Below are 18,914 nucleotides of genomic sequence, written 5' to 3' on the forward strand. Positions count from 1 at the left end.
CGCTGCTACGATTATTACCCGTCCTTTTTTCCTGTGCGAGAAAAATGATGGATGAATCGCTCGGACGATCGAACTGACTGATCGAGGGAGCTGGGAAAAATGAATAAAAATTTAGTCTCGAGGTTTCGATTGGGAACAATGAAAACTTTCTTTCGATGTACATTCTCATTTATTTATTCTTAAGTGCATACAACAATATATCGTTGATAATTAGCTCGATTTCGCTTCATTCATCAACTATTTGATGAACAAACATAGTTTATGTTATAATTAATGGAGGTTGGTTTTTGATAGGATTGATTATTATTATTTTCGTAATCGGAATCAACGCGAAGAGGTATCGAGAAGGATTTTTTTAGCTATGGGGTGCGCTTCGGGTTTCTCTGATTTTTTTCGTTAAATTCGTCGGAAAAACATCGTTGAGAGAAGAATTATTCGTTTTCATTTGGTTTCTCTTTACGCAGGAGTTGGCAAGCTTCGTGAACGATTGTGTTTTTGTTTGTTTTATGATTGGTTGATGAATTTGTTCACTTTGACATTCGATGTTGGAAGGCAACATCATCGAATACCAAAGAAAGATTCTCTTTTGCCAGAATCTGAGGCAACTCAATTTCGATTCGACGAATGAAAATGAACTCGAAAGCCAATAAAAATCTTGTCGATTCGATGAATGATGAAGAGATTTTCTTACGTTCCAATGATTTTTTGTTTTCAGTGAGGTTCGCGAGGAAGAGCAGCGCGATGATGCAGCACCGTCGATTTTCAAAAGTTATTCATCAGGCAGTCGTAATAATAGCACACCGTCGACATTTCGATTCTCCGACGAGGATATGCGCCACTTGGTGTCGCGTTCAGAGTCCGTGTCAACGGTATGTCAAATTGGAATCCCTCCGACAGGATATTCAATCGCGTTACAATAATTGCGAGATCAATCGAGATCGATTATTTATTATTGTATATAAGAGAATAAAATCCGGCTCGAACGAAAGGTCACTTTATTGCAAAGGCTGTGAAAGCTCGTTTCGTCAGCTTTTGCTTTGATTGTCACGTGTGAACTCGCGAGAGCTTCTTGTCAGTTGAGCAATGAAAGAAAAAAAAAGTGTTTTACGTTTCTTACGATTTCCAGGTCGATCAAGCAGCGGATGTCGTCCGTCCACGCGATTCACAAATCGTGAACGTAACCGTGAACCGTGATTCCCGGTGCGATCTCAACGTGCGCCATCCTCGGAGAATCCAATGGCTCCCCGCCCCATGCACCCTCGCGACCGTACTTTTCTGACATCCTGACCATCTCGTTTGGACTCCACTCCGGCGAATCGACCCTGCTGCTCCCACTTTTGTTCGCCGCTGCTGACTCGTAAGGATCCTCTCGATTCGATCGATTGTAATCCGATGACGCGTGATGATGCTGATGACGATTATGCGGCGGTGACGATGACGAAGGCCCCGCTCCTGCGTAACTCTCGTACACTGGATTTCGCTTCATCGAACCACGAGGATGATTCGTTTTTCTCAACATTGCCTGCAACCAAAGTACCGATGAGTCGCAACCGCCTTTTCATCGTCCTCCATTCCGGTTGGAGCAGCGAATTTTTTACTGGCCTCGACGATTTTTCAATTTCGATGGATTTTAATCGTTCGAGGACTGAACAAACCTGAAAGTTGAAAGGTGGTTCGTCCTCTTCGTCGTCGTTGTTGTTGTTTCTACGACCGATCCGTTGCATCTCTTGAATAGGATTCACCCTGAAAAGATGCGTGAAAGGACGATTGAGTTTCCAAAGAACGAATCGACTCGTTCATCAATTTCTCGTGTCCGTTATCCTCACCGATTTTCGCCCGGGAATTCTCTACTTTGCATTCTATCGCCATAGTCCCATTGCTGCTCATTATTTCTGCTCGGAGCATCGAAATTTTGACCACCGTAACCGCGGCTCGATGCAGCCATTGCGTTTATCGGTATCGGTGGCGGTGGTACTTTCTTCCTCGAACGTAACGATCCGGTGCCATCGTAGTTATTCTGAATCACAAGTTTTTACCTCGCTTAGATTGAAAATTAAGAAAGTAGTTTCGAAAATTACGCGAAGGAATGAAAATGAGGGAAAAATGCTTTTTTTTTTTTTAAGTTAGGGTTACACTCACTGAGCGAGAATGATGAGCGTTAGGAGCCAATGGTAGCTTAGTACGGCTGCTGGTTGTAGGTTGATAAACGGAATCTTGCCTCGACTTTGGCACTTCTTCCGGGGGGCATCGCACTGGGACATTCGGGTCCCTGGAAAACGGTGTGTTGATAAGACTTTGGCCTCCGCTGATAGTCGGCTGGGCTACACGATGCGGCGAGTTCGTCGTTTGTACCTCGACGTCTGTAATTTAAATTTTAGAGATAGCCGCAGAGACAGCATTTTATGGATCTTTTCATTTTTTCCTTATTCTCGCCGTTGAGAATTCTTCGAAGGATTTTTCTTCTACGCGAGCCTCCATTTTGGTTAACGGGCAATTTATTTCTCGCTTACTTCGCAAAAAATGTTAAAAATACGAGATTTTTTATTTTTTCTTCTTATCAAAAATTCCATTTTAAAAACAAAATTAGCCATTTCTCCTTGGTCTCTCTCATCATGTTTCCTGCTCGATAATCAATTAATTAGCATTCAGTTAAAATGCAGTAGCAGCCACTGATAAATAAAGTTTTGAGGTACTAATAATGACGTGCGATCGTAAAATCTGTAGTGAAATGAGAAATAATAAGAGAACGATAAAATTTCGAGAATGACGATTTTTGGTGATTCGATAATCGTATTTTTATGGGGTTCCAGGGCGGAGGGAAGCCCGATTGAAAAATCGTGACTCGACAGAATTCAGAAGTTCCGTTTTCCTCAATCCCGTAAAAATGAATTCTCTCGATTTAAAAACAAAATGAAATTCTTTTGAAACTTCTGCAGTTACGAGGCTTCGAGTAATATGCCTCTTTTTTCTCAATATTTTTTCCCAAATTACATTCGTCCCTGTCGCACCTCTCGTATGAACGTTGTCGTTGGCCCAAGGCACGGTTTGTCTCCGCAACGGTGCGTCCCAGGCCTCGTGTTCGTCGTCAGACGCTGAGGATGTCACAGATCTGCAGAACGTATTCTCAGATGTAAAGAGCAAAAAAATAAAAAAATTGAAAAAAGTCATTGGTCCAGGGGGCAACAATTAATCGTAATTACAATTTCGATGGACGCCACAAAAAAAGCGGAGCGAGAAAAAACACGAGGATGACGAAAAAGTGAGATAAAAAGGAAAGAAAACCGTCGGGGAAGTCGTGGGAATGAAACCGATCGATGGGATTTTGCGAGTTCGAAAGTTCGTGACCGCGTTGGATGAATGGATGATGGGGATGAAAATAATAATTTCTCATGAATGAAATACTTGAAAGAAAGTCCCAAATAAAGTGGAAACTGGCATCGAACTAACCCAGCTCCTCCTCTCTTCGAATGTGCCTTTCTCGGATCGTTCATGTATGAAGAATCGAAGTATGGAAACTCTTGATGAATGTTGAACGGCAATTTGTTAACTTGGGGGGGTTTCGACTGGCCTAGATAAGCTGACACTTTCATGCCTGGGTCTATTCTTTCTAGAGGCACGCGCTCAATCGTCGTCTGCAGATTCGCTTGCAATGCTTGACTGTAAAGATGGACCTTGACAAAAAAAAAACATCATCATTTCCAGGAGGCCGCCTCCTCGTCGTCGAATCTCCATATGCCAACCAATACGAGGCTCACTTGCTGCGAAAATTGCACGAGGTCTTGATAACGGGCTGCACGGTACTGTAGGAGGACTTGAAACATGCTCTTCGACCTCCATTTGCTGCTGTAATACCTCATGAAGTCCTTCGTCCCCTGATCCAGCTCCCCCCCCTTCAGGACCGGGCCCAGCTCTTTCCTCACCGCATGACCCCGGTATGCTGAATCAAATTTCAATTATAAACTTTCAATGAAGCGCTGTGAAGTACCGAATCAATGTTGGCTCTTCGAGACCCAAATCTTTATTTTTTTTTTTTTTTGCTTTCAGGATTCACGAGACCTTCGAGGAACGAAACCGATGATGATGAAAAGGAAAATGACGCGAAACACGAAAGTGTACCTTTCTGTATCATCACCGCAGCTTGTTCGTCGGATATGTCCTGCGTCGCCGTCCTCTGGATCGACGCTTTCTTCGCTGAAACGATTCTCGTTAATAACTGGAGAAAAACGTTCTTTCACCGAGATTCTCTTCGGTGGTGATGAGAGTCAGGAGAACAGTCGTTAATTCGGGGACGACAAGAAGAACAAACGAAAAGGAGATTCGTTGAAACAAATAACTCACCAAGTTCTTTCTTGACTGCTTTCGTGCTTTTGGTTGCTTTGCGCGCTAGGAAAGCTCGCAGCATGCACTGGACTTTGACGATTTTTTTCACCTGCGTCTCGTACAAACGCGACAAATATTCTTCGTTGTAGTATTTGAGAAAAACTTTGGTTTTTCCGATTACCCAACCTTCCATTTTGAGCCTGATGAGCAGCAGGCGACAGTTGTCCTTCGTCATGTCCACGTTCTCGTCGAAATCGAACGCCAGGAATTTGTATCTTTGAGAAAAAAAAAAGAAAAAAACATGAAAATTTACGGAAGCGTGAAAATTTATGGGAACGTGATGAAAAACTCGTCACAGTTGGGGATGCTGACCTCCGAAGAAACTCCTGGAAGGGTATCCTGTGCGGGTAACCACGTTGCCGAGCTTTCGCCGTGTCGAGTATCGCGAGAGCTCGGATTTGCTGTTTCACGACTTCCCGATAAAATCCTTTGGGCTTGCCCTCGAGATCGGCTCTGATGCAGCGAACGAAATGAGTTCCACCGCTGCCACCACCGACCGAGAGATTCTTCAGTATTTCCAGACTCGTCGAGCGAAAGGTTGCTGCGCAAGTTCGCATTTTCCGGGTCTGAGAAAATTGACCCCTCGATGCGGTGTTGTATTTCTGTAAGTTTCTTCCATTATATTATATAAATTCTGTCAGACTATTGAAAACGTTGGAAAGAGTTTCGACACGAACCCTTATTTTGTGAGTTTCTTGCATGAGGCAACCCCATTTGCTCTTCGGAGTTTTCTTCTCGACCGGCTTGGGGTGGTCGACGACAATGGTCAGGTTGCCTGACTTGGTCAATGCGTTGACGAACATCGATTTGACGTGGTTCGAAGTCGAGAGTCTGAACGTCTCGATCATTTCAGGGGGCACGAAGTCACGATTCTTCTCAGATATTTCGCTCGCGTCGTATATAAGTTTTCCAGTGTAATGAGCGACGGTGAACTCGTGAGTCCCGACCGATTTGACGTTCATGTTTTTTGAACGACGATTTATTTTTTCCAGAATGTATTGAGCGTCCTGCAACTGTCTCGAGGCCTCGTCAATTATGTGGAAAAGACCATCGCTCTTGCCCATCAACTGATCTATCGCTGCCTTGTTGTCGTAGAAGTGTAGCTGCTGCACCGGGATTTCTTCCTCTTGTTGCTCTTGCTGTAGCGAGCGAGCAAAGATCGTCACGGATTTCGTTCGGATTCTGAATAAATGAGGGACTCGTTTTACTCACCATTTCCCAGGCGAATATCCTCTGATTGTAGTGGCACTGCAATTGCTCGTTCATCGTGTTCACGACCAGCTGCTCGATCCTGTTGACGGCGAAACACTCGAAGCCGAAGAGATCGAGAATGCTGATGCTGAATTTGTCGCCACTGGACGAGAAACATTGAACAGCTCAAGATAAAGAAAAATCCAATGAGATTTTATGGTTTTTGGAGTTGGGAATTTGATAAATGTACTCACAAAAGTGCTCGAGTCACTGTCAACTTTTCGTTGATATTATTGACCAGCCAGTCTACGAGACGCTGGTAAAGAGTGTTCGCCAGCACGTCTCTTGCCTCCCGAGCTTCTTCACACGTGTGTCGACGACGAACCGCGGCACCTTTTCTTATCAGGCAATAATTCGTCAGCGACCAAATGAATTTTTTCGAATCCAAGCCCAGGTGATCAGCAACTGGTAAACGGGGACGTTGGTCAAATTCATTTTTCAATCGAATTGCTTGATTCGGAATTTGTGCTGGCTTACCTATTTCGGCGGTGTCGACGCTCTCGACTTCGGCCTCGCCGTTGTTACCCTCGGTGAATTTAACTTCACCGAGGATCAAAATAGCCGCGAGGGTTTTCCAAATAACTTGCTCGTGTTCCTCCATCTCCATGAGCTTCAAAATCTCCCTCATTTCACTGTATTTCAAGCTATTGCCGGCCGGGTCGTTTCGCACTTTGAACGATCTCTTGTTCCCTGTACTCTTGTCGCCGATCCTCATGTAACGAAACTTACGACCGGGCGTCAGCGAGTATTGGCGCAATTTGTTCGTAGCTTCGAGGCCGTCGTAGAAGTAGTAGAAAATATGAAAATTCGATTGATTTCTGGAAAAATTCAAAACGTCTAATCCTCCAGTCATTTTCTCAATTTCATTGAATAAACCACGCGAATTTTCTATTCTCTCAGGTTCAGCTAACATCGTTTGCGGCCATGAGGAATCCTGGTTCGTCCGGATGCACGGAGAAAATAATGGATTTTGCGGACTCACCGATCGCGCGTGGAAACTCGCCACTTTTCGAGCTGATAAAGCCAGAATATCGCGCCCGAGGCTTTTCCAGTCGAGCCAAAAGTCGTTTGGGTTTGAAGGACGCATCTCGTTGAGTTCGGATTCAAAGGCGTTGCGGCATGGCAGAACGCGTGGATCAGTTGCATCGCTTTCATCACCCTGTTTCCGGTGTCCGTTAAGCCCTGGAATTAGCGTCGTATAAGATCGAGATTTACAACGTTTCAAGGACGCGCGAGCACGATCCAAGTGCAGAATAACTTGATACCTTGCCGAGGTACATGAGATGCTTAACCACGTGGAGAACGTTGGTCGTTTTTCCAGAATGAGATTCGCCGGCCAACAAAATATGTTGAGGCTCCTCGTTGTGAAAAGCATCTTGAAAGGCGCTGTCAGCGACTGAATAAATGTGGGGCGCATTGTCGGATCTCGATTTGCACTGATATTTTGCGTGCATCTGATAAAAAGGAAGAAAAAACAAACGATTCGTTTGGTTTCAGAAAACCCCGGAATTGTCTGTGGCAGAAAATCCAATTTGACGTTTCTATTGCCACGTGGAAATGATTCTGCAAAGGAAACTCACGTGGGGGCCGTAAATGTCTTGAATCTCGTTGGGATTAATGATGAGCAGCACGTCCCCGATGAACGTGTGAAAATATCCTCGTCGCAATCTAGCGTGCAGTTCGTCCAGGACAGCATCTTCCGTCAGGATTTCCAGAGCCGCTAGATCCTCCGTCAACATTTGTTCGGGCGCATCGGTTTGGTGAGTCTGTCATACGCAATCCACGCATCAAAAAGTGTCGTTGAATTAACTCATTTGATTCTCATCCAGGACGTTTTTACCTTTAAGAATCCCTTGCGCACGATGACGTCTGGTTTGCGACCTACTTTCCCCTTGTCGCCGTAGTTCAGCGCCAGAGCTTTTATCTCTTGGGTCAACTGTGTGGAAATCAGCACATTTTAATCTCAATTTTCAAGAATCGTTGAATTATTTATTAGGAAAAGTCCTTACGGGATAATCATTTTCTGGTAGTTCCGAAAGGAAAGGATGTTCCATGATTTCTGCCATGAATGGTCTGTTGTCGGGATTCTTCTCCAGACATCTGTCAAAATAACGACGTTGAAGATTCGAATGAAGGAAAAATTGTGAGCTCGAAAGACTATATTTGAGAAGCATCGATTTCTTACTCGGCGATAAAGTCATTGAAATTCTGTGACCAATTGGCGGGCCGGTAGAGTCCGGGGGGTGGATTTCTGACGATTTGGAAAAGCGCTCGAGTCGGATGCATGTCCTGGAAGGGTGGCTTCCCATCGGCGAGCTCGATCGCGGTTATTCCGATGGCCCAAACGTCCGCTCGACTTCCGTAACCGACCGGGGGCTCGGCGTTGCTCATCACGACTTCCGGTGCCATCCAGCACGGCGAGCCGATGCTCGTGTTGCGTTTTCCCATTTCCCCCTTTATCATACGCGTCAGTCCAAAGTCTACGAGCCTCACTTCACCCTCTTTCGTCAATAAAATATTGCTCCCTTGAACGTCACGATGGATTACGTTGTTTTCGTGCAGATGTACCAATGCCTGCAAAAATCGAATCGACGCTCTCAGTTTTCCTTAAACTCTCCACAACTGGAGCTAAAAAAAATCCTTTTCAAGGCCTCAACGATATGACATTTCAATAATTCCAAAAAAAAAAAAACGAAACAAATTCTAAAACAACGAAGTTTCTGAATTCTCGAAAGTGTTTAAAATCACAATTTTACACAGAAAAATGAGAAATTTGCTTTTTCCGAATGCTCCCATAAGGCATGAGAAATTGATCGAGAAATGACTCGAGCGCAGGCCAGAGTATTGTAAATAGCAGCTCGTGGATTCAGTCTCGAAGGCGTACGCTCCTTCTTACAGATACTACTGTAGAGAGCAGCAATGATAAGTCACTAATGATTTAGTGACAAAGTGGTAGAGTCGTAAATACGAAGGGGCTTGTACGCTTTTATGTAGACATATATAGATGTACATCGGTAGGGACTTGTATACGTTCTAGCAGTATTCTCGGGGTAAGAATGCAGCTCCATTATAAACATACCCGTCCTGTCATCAGGGCACCGGACTTGGCAATATAATATACGCCGTATGTGTATTATACACGTGCATTTTTCTTCTTTCTCTCCATCCTTTTTTCATTTCTTTTACCAACTTGTATATTACGCACGCGAGCAGGACCAAGCCACTCACCAGGTGGACCACGAACGAGAGAGAGAGAGAGAGAGACGCAGGCACGCTGCGATTTCTCTGCTCGATAAATTCCCAACTTTTTATTTTCATTGATCGATGTGATTTTTATTTCGCAACTTTATGACTTTTTTTCACTCAAATATGGGAGTGGCTTTGCTTTCGAGACGGCATGAAATTTCAATTATTGCGCTTTCATCGCTCTCTCCAACTTTTTCATCTCGTCGTTCTCTTCCAACGGGATGTTTGGTCGATGCATCGAATTTTATTTTCAGCTCTAAAAATCCGGGCAACTTGGAAAGAACGTTGACGGATGGGATTCGAGCGGTTTCCTCTTAATTTCTCAGCAAGACGACGCAAGATCGAGGCGCAATTATGTCGTAATAACTTTTGCCTCGAGAGCTATGAACCCGGTGACGAGTCTCTTTCTCGTTCGTGCAAAATTCCACCTGCAATTAAGCTCCTTGCCTTGCGCTTCTGTTCCCATTTATTTCGTCTTCAAATGATTATTTGCAAACGTTCGAAAACGCGAAATGGAAGACGAAGGAGGGAAGAAGGGACGAAGAGATGTGTGAAAATTGTGAGAAAATATCGAAATCTCGATGCTTTCTTGGATCCTCTCACCTTGATGACTTCCTTGAGGATGTACGCGATGTGTTCCTCGCGCATCTTCTTGTCGCTCGCCACAAGCCCCCGGACGAGATCCATCACCGGGCCACCCTCGCAGTACTTGAAAAATAAAAAGTAATTGGAACGGTGGCGGCTCGAGTTTCGCGTCGTCAGGACTCGATCGTGTTATTAGCACGATGGAAAATGGCATTGTAATTGCGGAAGTAATTCGCTCTCGAGGATGAGAATTGAAGTGGTAAACGTCGCGGACTGCGATTTGATTGCGGCATTAATTGCACCGATTTTTAACATTCTGATTGTTCGCTCGATAAAATGCAAAGTTTGTCTCCCCGTGGCTCGTCGTTCTGAAAATTTCATCGCAATTTCACCCCTTTCTCAGAGCCGAATTAATAATTCTCTTTAAATCATGGAAAATTGATGTTTCGAGTGGATATAGAACCGGAGAAGAAAAAAGAGCGGCGGCAGGAAAGTGGAGCTTTCTCGTGGCCGCGTACGTGTGTGAGGACAATGTGGCTGAGATTTATAGCAGGCGATATTTCATATCGAGCGTTTACGCTCACGGACGAGAGAGAGAGAGAACGATCTTCGATTCCCGCACACGCCGGTTCGCGAGTAACGCGGAGGTATTAAAAGCGTTATTTACTGTTCGAATAGTAATTAATTAAAAAGTATCATTCGAGGTTGGAACAATGGGAAATGTAATAAAAGTGATTGATCGCTCGTGTTATCGTTCGACTTGGTGTCGAGTGTCAATAAATTACGAAAACGTCGTGAAAAAGTGTCGTCAGACGTGAAGAAGTGCATCAGACGAATCGCGGAGAAACTTTGATCGAATGAAAATTTCTCAAGAGCGCGAAGAGAGAGATTCTCGGGGCTCATCGGAGGCCCTCGCGGATCGACGGGAAAGTGCGTTTACGCAATGAATCATGCAGGAGGACCAGCTCGCGTAGTACAAACTGGCATTGTGCGAGTGGGAAAAGTAAGAAGAAATAAAAAGGGGAAGTTAAAAAATGAGAAGTGCTCGGCGCTCGGCGCGTTTTTTTGTGCGGTCGGAGAGGCTTGCTGCTGTGAAATAATCGTTCGTTACGAGTTTGAGATAAGTAATAATATTTTGGCGCACCGTGGAGGTCCGACCGTAAATTAGGGTTCGCGACGTGCTCTCCTCTCTCGCTCGCTCGGGCTCCCCCACGAGCCCCCACCAGCCTCCCTCCGCACACCAACAATCCTTCCCTCCCGCAATCCGCTTCGCGTATTGCGTATATATACGAGCGAGTTTAATGATTGTTTAATGGTCCAGCGTGTCGTAAATTATCCGTGTATTCGACCGTCTCAAATGCTTGAAATTGCCTCCGGGACTCGGAGGAGGAGGAGGAGGAGGAGGACGACGACGACGACGAGAGGGAAAGGGGGCAAGGGGAGCGAACTGGGCGGACGGGGGGCTTGAGAGAGACATACTCGGCATAGATTTACACTTTCGAGCGTATACATGCCCGTGCGCGCGTATGCCTGATAATGCCGATAAATACGAGCTTCCTCGTCAACGATCCTTTCGTGCCGATTTTCGAGACGTTTTTTTCAAAAAACTCTCACGAATTGGCGCTCGAGGATATAGGGAGAAAGATCGCGCCGCAAGCTCGCTTCCGACTTGGTTTGAATTTAGGATAAAACTTTCTTACCTCCATGGCGAACCATATTTGATCAAACTCCCCCTTCCTTCCCGAACGCTTGCGATAAATCCCGTAGAAATCTGGCAGATTTGGGTGACCGGCGAAGTCTCTGAAGACTCTGTACTCCTCGACGATCAGAGCTTGGCTCTCCGGCGTGAGTTTTTGGACCTTGACGGCTACCCGCTTGTTACCTGGCGAGTTTGAGGCAGGCATGAACGCTCCGTTTCCAAATTTCAGTTGAAAAAACTCGGTTTATGGGCTATTGAAAACGTGGATTTTTTCTCACCGGCTTGAGTGTCCACGGCCTCGTAAACGTCGGCACAAACTCCGGAGCCGATAACGTCATTGAGCATGTAACGCTTGCCAGGATCCTGGATGCTGTCGAGCCGTTGAAGGGTGCCAGGACCACCGTGATCGCCTCCGCCCCCACCCCCGCCCCTCATATCGTAACCCTCGTCGCGTGTTCTACGACGAGCTCCTCCGCCCGCGTTCTCCCTTGGCAGCTCGTAATCGTAATCGTCCTCGAAGTCGCCCCGTCTTCCGCCTCCTCGTCGACCGTAATCGCTCATTTTTCTCTACACGCGAACGACGCAATAAATAAATTACAAATTTTCATTAATTACCGATAGAAAAATGCTGCGCGTCGATTATCATTTTTTTTTTTTCACATTTTGAAAAATTATGCTTTTGTAATGGCAAACCAGGATTTTAGCCTGGGAAAATGGAAGGAGAAGAAACGCGAGTTGGTTCGTTGGGAAAAAAGATAATGCAGCGTGATTGGCCAGTCATGAGAGATGAAATAATTCTTGCGAGCTCTGCTCGAGGTGCTCTCGAGAGATGAGTCGCCCGACGATCCAACACGGCTGGTTCTCCACTTCAATATATATAATAAGCTCTCGAAGAGCGCGAGAGCGTTTCCAGTGGTCTCTCACAAAGCCAAGTGCTAATTATATTCTTACCGGAGTTTCCACGTCGGAGAGCTGTTTTTAATCGCTAATTAGTACTCGCGCAAGAAAATCTTGGCTTCTGTGTGAGAAGGCAAGGTGGCTTCTTCTCCTTCTTTCGTTATTTCAAACATTATTATTTCGTTTTTCACCTTTGTTCGATGCGTCTCTCTTACGCAACTTTGCTGACGGAGAACCATATATTTTTATTCAATATTTCCGCGATGGATTTTTCTTATATAATTTAATAACCGAAGGTAGGAACGACGTATCCGCGGACATATATTTATATTCGCAATTTCGTTATGTGGCAGCTCGCTGGATTTCGAGACGTGCAAAATGTGGGGAATCGAACCAGATTTTTCTAGGGCTACAAAAATCTATAACCCGCGTATATTCATATGCTCCAACTCATTCGAAAGAGGTGCTCCTCCCTCGCACTCATTAATCGCATCTCCAAACTGGATTATCTTCCGCAACGACGCGATAACTAATTATTTGAACTAAAATTATTTCAATAAATAATCATTGATTTAATAAAATTCAATTGTTTTACAACGAAGAAGGAAAATCATATTGATAAGGGAGATTCCTCGAGTGTTACGTAAACTCTTAATTTGTCCTTCTCTCTTTTCATTTATAGAATCGAGATGAAGGGAAAAGCTCGGCTCGATGTGGCTCTCTTTTTCCCTTTTTACAAGCTTTATTATTCGCAGCTCACTCGTTTCGAGGCCGCGAGAGCATTTGATAAGCTTCCTTGCTCGAGGCCTTTCTTTCTTTTTCTCTCTTTATAATCGGATCATCGTCTCGACTTCCAAGGTACCGTTCCCGTGTACGACGACGAGCGGTGCCCCGTGAGACTCGCGTTGAAAAATCCTCAAACTGTTTAGACAATTATCGTTGTCAGGGGCTCGAGTCGTGCATGGATTGCGATTATTTTTTCCGAAAATTCCCGAACGCCGCATTTCTCCGGAGATTCCTCGGAAAGCCTTAAAATTTGGAGCTTCCACGCGAGGAAAGGATCGCGGCTCGTTCCGAGCGCGCGCAAGTTTGTTCCACGGAAAAAGCATCAATAGAGCGAAAAAAGTGTGCTTTACGAGTCGATTAAATTCAAGTACACGAAGCAGGAGGTGACAAAAAGGGCACGAGCGAGCGAACGGGGCTGCCGCGCGCACGGAGGAAACTTGGTGCGACGAGGATCGAAGGGAACGAGATGAAAGTAGAAGAAGGAGAGGGGAAAATTGGAGGAGAAAAATGAGATTGGAAAAAGAGGAAGACTGAGAAAACGAGAGTAAGGGAAAGAGGCAAAGAGAGAAGTTGAGAGAAATAGGACGATAGGAAACGAGGCGAAGGAAGACGCGAAGAGAGACGAAAAAGGAAGCAGGGAAGCGAGAGCAAGAGAGAGCGAGCATGCGGTGGATCGTTAGCCAATTCATTTATTCCCGATGGGTTGTCCCCGTGCAGCATAATCTGTCGATTTGTCGGCACTCCATGTACCGTGTAATGCACCTTCTTACTGCTTGTAATCGAGAACAGAGACGAGAGAGCGAGGAGGGAGGGGAGAATCTCGTTCTCGACGCGTCACCGACTATATGTGAACATCGCGTAAGAAACGTATACATAGTACGTCGATGGAAGATCTCTTTCGCTCAACGCCTGTACATCTCAAAAAGCCTCTCCATCTTTTCCAATACAAACCTCTCGATCTTTCCCTCCATCGAGCGCGATCCGGTGCTTTGTCCTTCTGGTTTATTGGACGAGCATCGGGGCGCTAAATTATTGATGCTCGACCACGGCGGGCAAAGGAGCGAGTGAAAAAAGCCTGCCGGATTACTCTTCCGTGTAGTTTGTTACGCGGAAGACTGATATACGCATTTGTACATGCGCTTCGTCATTTTTTTTTTATCTCAAATATTCAAACGACCCTCGCAAAAACCGAGAAAATCGACTTTTCCCTTTTTTTTTCTCGCACGAGATTTCTCGTCGTCGATAAATTGAGAAATTTATCGTTATACATTTGGAAATATGAAAACGTAACGAAAATTCGAATAAATTTTTTCAAAAAATGACGAATCGTTCTCGTATATATGAAAAGCAAAGAAATATTTAGTGATTCGCCGATAATGCGAGGGGAGATTTTGGTGGCACTGATTCAAAGCGAAGCTCTCGGTGCTCCCATGGTGTATGTCTTTCCCATAAAAGGTGTGCGAAGGAACGGAGAGCAGATCGCTCTTATTCACCTCTTATATGTACTGTTAATACCGCTTCTCGTTAGTTACCTTCGCTTCCCGAATTTCTGTGGGAAAGTTTGGGGCATCTCTCGGGCGTCATCCCGTTACCGAGAATTCGCAGCCTCCCTCCCCCTCGTCCATCGTTTTTCGACTCCACGGGCTTTTGAACAAGAATATATATCGCGCGACGACGTTCTTTCCCCGCGAGTCTCCACTCGAGTTGGGCTGCACTTTGCGTACTCCAACTCGACAGTCATTGGCACCCATGTTTTCCTACCAAACATTTCGAGTCCCAAAAAAATTGGAGGATTTCGTTTTTTTTGCAGATTATTCAAGGATCGAATGAAAAATGTTGATTTTATTAGAAGAACGAAAATAGGAAGAATTTCCATCTGCCGATAGGATTGCTCTGACCAATTCCGTTTTCGCGGCATGCGGAGGGTTCGTGGGAGCGAAAAATTCAATTTTTTGTGAGCAACACACGTTCGAGATTTGATCGGAACGAAATGAATGGATTTATAGGATTGTTCCTTGCGCAGTTAACATGGGCCAATCACTGTGCCTCCTTTTTTTTTGTTCTCGCCTCCCTTCCCACGTGTTCTCCAAGCGAAATTATTTCCTCGCTCGTTTTTCGGTGCTTTCTCAACGACGACGACGACCGGTTCGGGCTCGATTCTCCGTCGCTCTCAATCTTCCGCGAGGAGATTCGGCCCCAGCATCTTTCCATTGTCTTTCGTCACTTTTCATTTTAGTCAACAGTCCCTCCTCTCTCTCTCTCTCTCTCTCTCTCTCTTTCTTCGTATTTTTCGAGTGACGTTCCGGACTTCTCAACCCCCTCCCTGGCCCCCCTCGTGTCTGTGTCACCTCGTAAATTCGCCACTCGTCTCTCGTACCCTGCTTTCGCAACGAACAAAAAGACCAATCTCTGTGACGTTTTGCTTCTTCGCTGCACTTATTTTCGGACGTACGGAGATCGATCAACGAATTCCGTAACCGCTATCGATATCTCGATCAACGACACGTCCCTACTCCCCTCTCTCTACATATACAAAAAGAAAAAATAACGTACATGCTCGAACATTCGACGTCAGCGGCGATGAGTCAGACGGAGGAGAGCGAAGGAGGAAATTCGGCGAAAAATAAAAGGAGCAAAACGCTCTGGCAGCCTCATCGACAATACAGCATTCTCTCACTTCATAATTGCCTTTCATAATGAAGATTCTTCTGACTCCGTCGACGGACCACATGTTGACAACTTTTTTCATCGTCCTTTTTTGCCTCTTTCGTATCTTCAGGATTTTAGACATCTCGATCGAACGTCGTGCTCGCCCCGTTCGGCTCGTTCAGGCTTATCGACTTTCAGTGCATTATTTCGCGCAATGACTTTAATTGTTCTTTTTCACATTCCGATCTCAAAGTGTCGAATTCTTTGTATAGAATAATTATTCCCAATCGCAATCGCACCGTTCCGCTGACTTAAAAAAGGGAGAAAAAGCGACGATTGCAAATCGGCTCGATATCGCGCGAATCGAAATCAATTTCTGGCTCGATCGAATTTATTATACCAAAAGTTTTTTAGTCGAAGAAAAGTTTGTCGACGCGAGATTTCGATTCCCCGGAATCTTTAGAATTATTGTCGTCATTCACGGGCCCCTCGAGATCGTGGAAATAAAGAGCGGAATAGCCGGAGTTCTCAGCTTTTACGATACGTTTGCGCGGTTTCTCCCTTTTCTCGAAGGGCTCCTATTGGCGAGGTATCGGTTCACCTTTGGTGCGCTTTAGCAGCAATAAAAATGCTCATGGCGATCGTTTTGCCACATTTGAGATAGAGTTATGTGTATTTGTACCTTTACAGGACGTCGAAGAGTAGCAAAACATCGAAGAACACGTGTTCTGCCACCTCGGAGCGATCGACTCCTTTGCCTTCGGCCTCGAGGCCGTTCGAGAGAATAACAGAGAACAACGTAGATAAGGTCTTCATGATCCTGAGGAAAAAGGATCGTGACGCGATCCCTCGGCCTCGCTCACAACTTTCTTCTCTTCAAATACGCGTCGCGTCTTTTATGGAATTCTCATTCATTTTCATCATTTTCACGCACTCGGGCTCTCGAAACTGTTTGATTTTATCGATCAACGTGGCCTCGAGACCCGACGAAACTGGGCAATCAGCGATCGATTAGCATTTTATAATTCGTCTTAATTTATGTTTTCAATGGAATTGGGAAAAATTGGGGAAAATTTAAGCATCGTAGCGAAGGAATAGCATTGCTCCTTCGGGAGACTCGAGGCCAGTAAATATCATTCCAAGCGCGAATATCTTGTGCGCAGAGGGAATACGAGTGCGGATAAAACAAAGTTAGACATCATAAATAGATGTGTGTGTGTGTGTGTGCTCGAGTGAGGATGGTGCGGTTTGCAACAATGCTCGTAAGTTCGTACCGTCGAAGCAGGGAGCGAGAGAGAGAGAGACTCGAGAGAGTAACTCACCTCTAATTACGTCGTCTGGCGGATTTGATGAAGGTGAGTTTCTTGTTTTCCGGTTTTGTTCGGTGGCTCGGAGCCCCGCGGCGTCCACCCTCGCGGTACACGGGAAACGCGCAGCGAGAGGGAGCGAGAGAAAGAAAAAACTGTCACTGGGTTGCCCGCGGGGGTTGGTTGCGCCCGGTCGCCTTGAACGCGGCACTGACGACGACGACGGCGACGACGACGACGACGACGACGTCGTCGACTCAGTCGAGCAAGTACTGCGACAGAGATGAGAGTCACAGAGGGAAAGCGAACAAAAAAACAACGCGCGAAGGGAAAGAGAGGAACTCGCGTGGTAAGTTCGTGAGCGCCTCGATCCAACGATATACCAGGCCTGTTCTTGGTGCTTCTTTCGTGATCCAATAAGGCCGACTTAATTAACTAACTGCTAACTCCCAAGCCTGTTAGCTCATTGATTTCGTTTGTTCTCTCCCTCTCTTTCTCCCTTTCGCTCTTTTCCCTCTTTCTCTACAGTGTGGTTCAGCTTTTTCCACACTCGTTTCTTCCACCCCAACAGCCCTTAGTCTCGTTCTCATTTCCACACTTATTTTCTGCAGCCGCAGATATTTTTACGGCCGAAGCGTTAAACTTTTTTCCTCGAGATAGTGACAAAAATGTTTTTCCTCCTCGTTTCGATGACGCACGCGTTATTGAAAATTGTTTCGTTACTTTTGCGAAATGCGCTTTAAGCTGGTTTCGTTGTTTTTCAACTCCCGGTAAACGCTTCGCGATCGCAGAGCTCGTGCAATCGTCGGATAAAAAGCTGGAGAGCATGCACAAGTTTTTTGGGCCTTTGACATGAACTCTGCTGCGAAGGGGCACGGAGTATGGGCTCCGAATGAGTTACGACGCCGTTGGCGAACAGCGGTGTGTTGCGTTGAACTCGCGGCGTGCGTACGCGAGCAGGTACCACGATCGACGGAGAAAGAGGATAAACGCGTAAGAAACGAAGGATCAGCGTGTCAAGAGAGGCCAAAGAAATATGGCACCGCGTTACCGATAACTGCGAAAAAAACGCCTGAGAAAGAATCTTTTCTCGAGGTCCGGAGCGAACGAGCGGACTGTGAGTTGTTGTCAAACAGCTTGACGAGAAACGCGCATCTCGCGGAGAGCTGCAACTTATTTTCGAACGATACCAAAATGGAGGCTCCTCGCGGCTCGAACTTTCAGACGCACTTTCATTTGTAAATTTTGTAAATCAAGATTTTGAAATACCGAACGTTGATTCGAGACGACAAATTGGTCAAATTTAGGAAAATATTTCGAGTGCGTAGAGGAGAAACGAAAGCGGGGATCATCTGCTGCTTTTTTGGTGAATGAATAAAGCCCTGCTCGGGAAGCGATACGCGCTTAAATAGGTGCTCGAACCAGCTCGCCTCCTTTCATTCCAGAACGGCCAATCTTTTTCCCTCGTTTCTTCCCCGAGCGTTTTCATTTTTGCCAAAGATATTTCTTACGGTTATTCCATTGGGATTCGTTCTCCCGTGTAATTCCGCAGCAGCGCGCCGCCATTTCCTCGTCGCTGCCAAGTGGCTTACGTTCTCCGCGGGAACACGACGGATCTGTCTTCTTCCTCTTATTCTTCCTTCGATATATTCATTCACCGATGAATTTCACGCTGTCCCGAATAACCCTCCGATTCCGAAATCCCATTGAACGCTGCTTTTTTTTTTTTTTTTTTTTTTTTCTTAATTCGAACTCGAGTCCCCGTTTCGAGCTGTCACTTTTCAACTTCCGGTTAGCAACAAAAAACTTTCAGTTTCGTTCGAGTTCGCTGCGCAGGCTCCGCATTAGCCTCGAAACAAATTTACTTTCTTGCCAAACCCAAACAAACGCACGTCCGAGCTCCGTAATATTCGAGAAAAACTCGCGCATCAAAATAATAACGAATCCAGAGCGCAATCAGGATTCCCAGCACCGACAATGCCAAGCCCCACGTCCCAGCAGTTGAACCGAGTTCGAAAATAAAAAGCAGGATATTTGAACGAAAGATTATCTTTTTTCAACCCACATTCGAGCCAAAGAGCTTTGAACGAAAAAAATGATCATTTTTTTGGAAT

General features: G+C 45.5%; 2 protein-coding genes across 5 annotated transcripts in view; one reads left to right on the top strand and one right to left on the bottom strand.

Annotated features, from left to right (window-relative positions):
- Window positions 1–150: 150 nt before the first annotated feature.
- ninaC (STKc_myosinIII_N_like and MYSc_Myo21 domain-containing protein ninaC) lies at window positions 151–17,119 on the bottom strand. Of its 4 annotated transcripts, XM_043432428.1 has the most exons (24): window positions 16,816–17,106; window positions 11,440–11,728; window positions 11,163–11,344; window positions 9,481–9,585; window positions 7,817–8,205; window positions 7,641–7,731; window positions 7,472–7,567; window positions 7,212–7,397; window positions 6,897–7,085; window positions 6,614–6,813; window positions 6,109–6,449; window positions 5,826–6,036; window positions 5,593–5,734; window positions 5,058–5,519; window positions 4,693–4,982; window positions 4,339–4,595; window positions 4,117–4,191; window positions 3,756–3,937; window positions 3,448–3,671; window positions 3,009–3,109; window positions 2,140–2,360; window positions 1,827–2,017; window positions 1,656–1,743; window positions 151–1,522 (listed from the first exon to the last, which is right to left on the bottom strand). In XM_043432428.1, the coding sequence occupies exons 2-24, from the start codon at window positions 11,720–11,722 to the stop codon at window positions 1,163–1,165; spliced, it is 4,866 nt and encodes a 1,621-aa protein (XP_043288363.1). In that variant the 5' UTR covers window positions 11,723–11,728; window positions 16,816–17,106; the 3' UTR covers window positions 151–1,162. The 4 variants fall into 4 exon arrangements, 3 of the variants coding, with proteins under 3 accessions (XP_043288363.1, XP_043288364.1, XP_043288365.1); XM_043432429.1 differs by lacking the exon at window positions 3,009–3,109 and having other exon boundaries at window positions 2,140–2,269; window positions 16,816–17,107; XR_006262492.1 differs by lacking the exon at window positions 151–1,522 and having other exon boundaries at window positions 2,140–2,269; window positions 16,816–17,115.
- Window positions 7,088–18,914, top strand: part of Wnt6 (Wnt oncogene analog 6) — a 67,457-nt gene continuing 55,630 nt past the window's right edge. The window contains exon 1 of the mRNA XM_043432443.1: window positions 7,088–7,391. The gene's annotated coding sequence lies outside the window, so the exon portion shown is untranslated. The remainder of the gene's footprint in view (window positions 7,392–18,914) is intronic.

Source organism: Venturia canescens, chromosome 11 (genome assembly GCF_019457755.1).
Source record: "Venturia canescens isolate UGA chromosome 11, ASM1945775v1, whole genome shotgun sequence".
Classification (NCBI taxonomy): Eukaryota; Metazoa; Arthropoda; class Insecta; order Hymenoptera; family Ichneumonidae; genus Venturia; species Venturia canescens.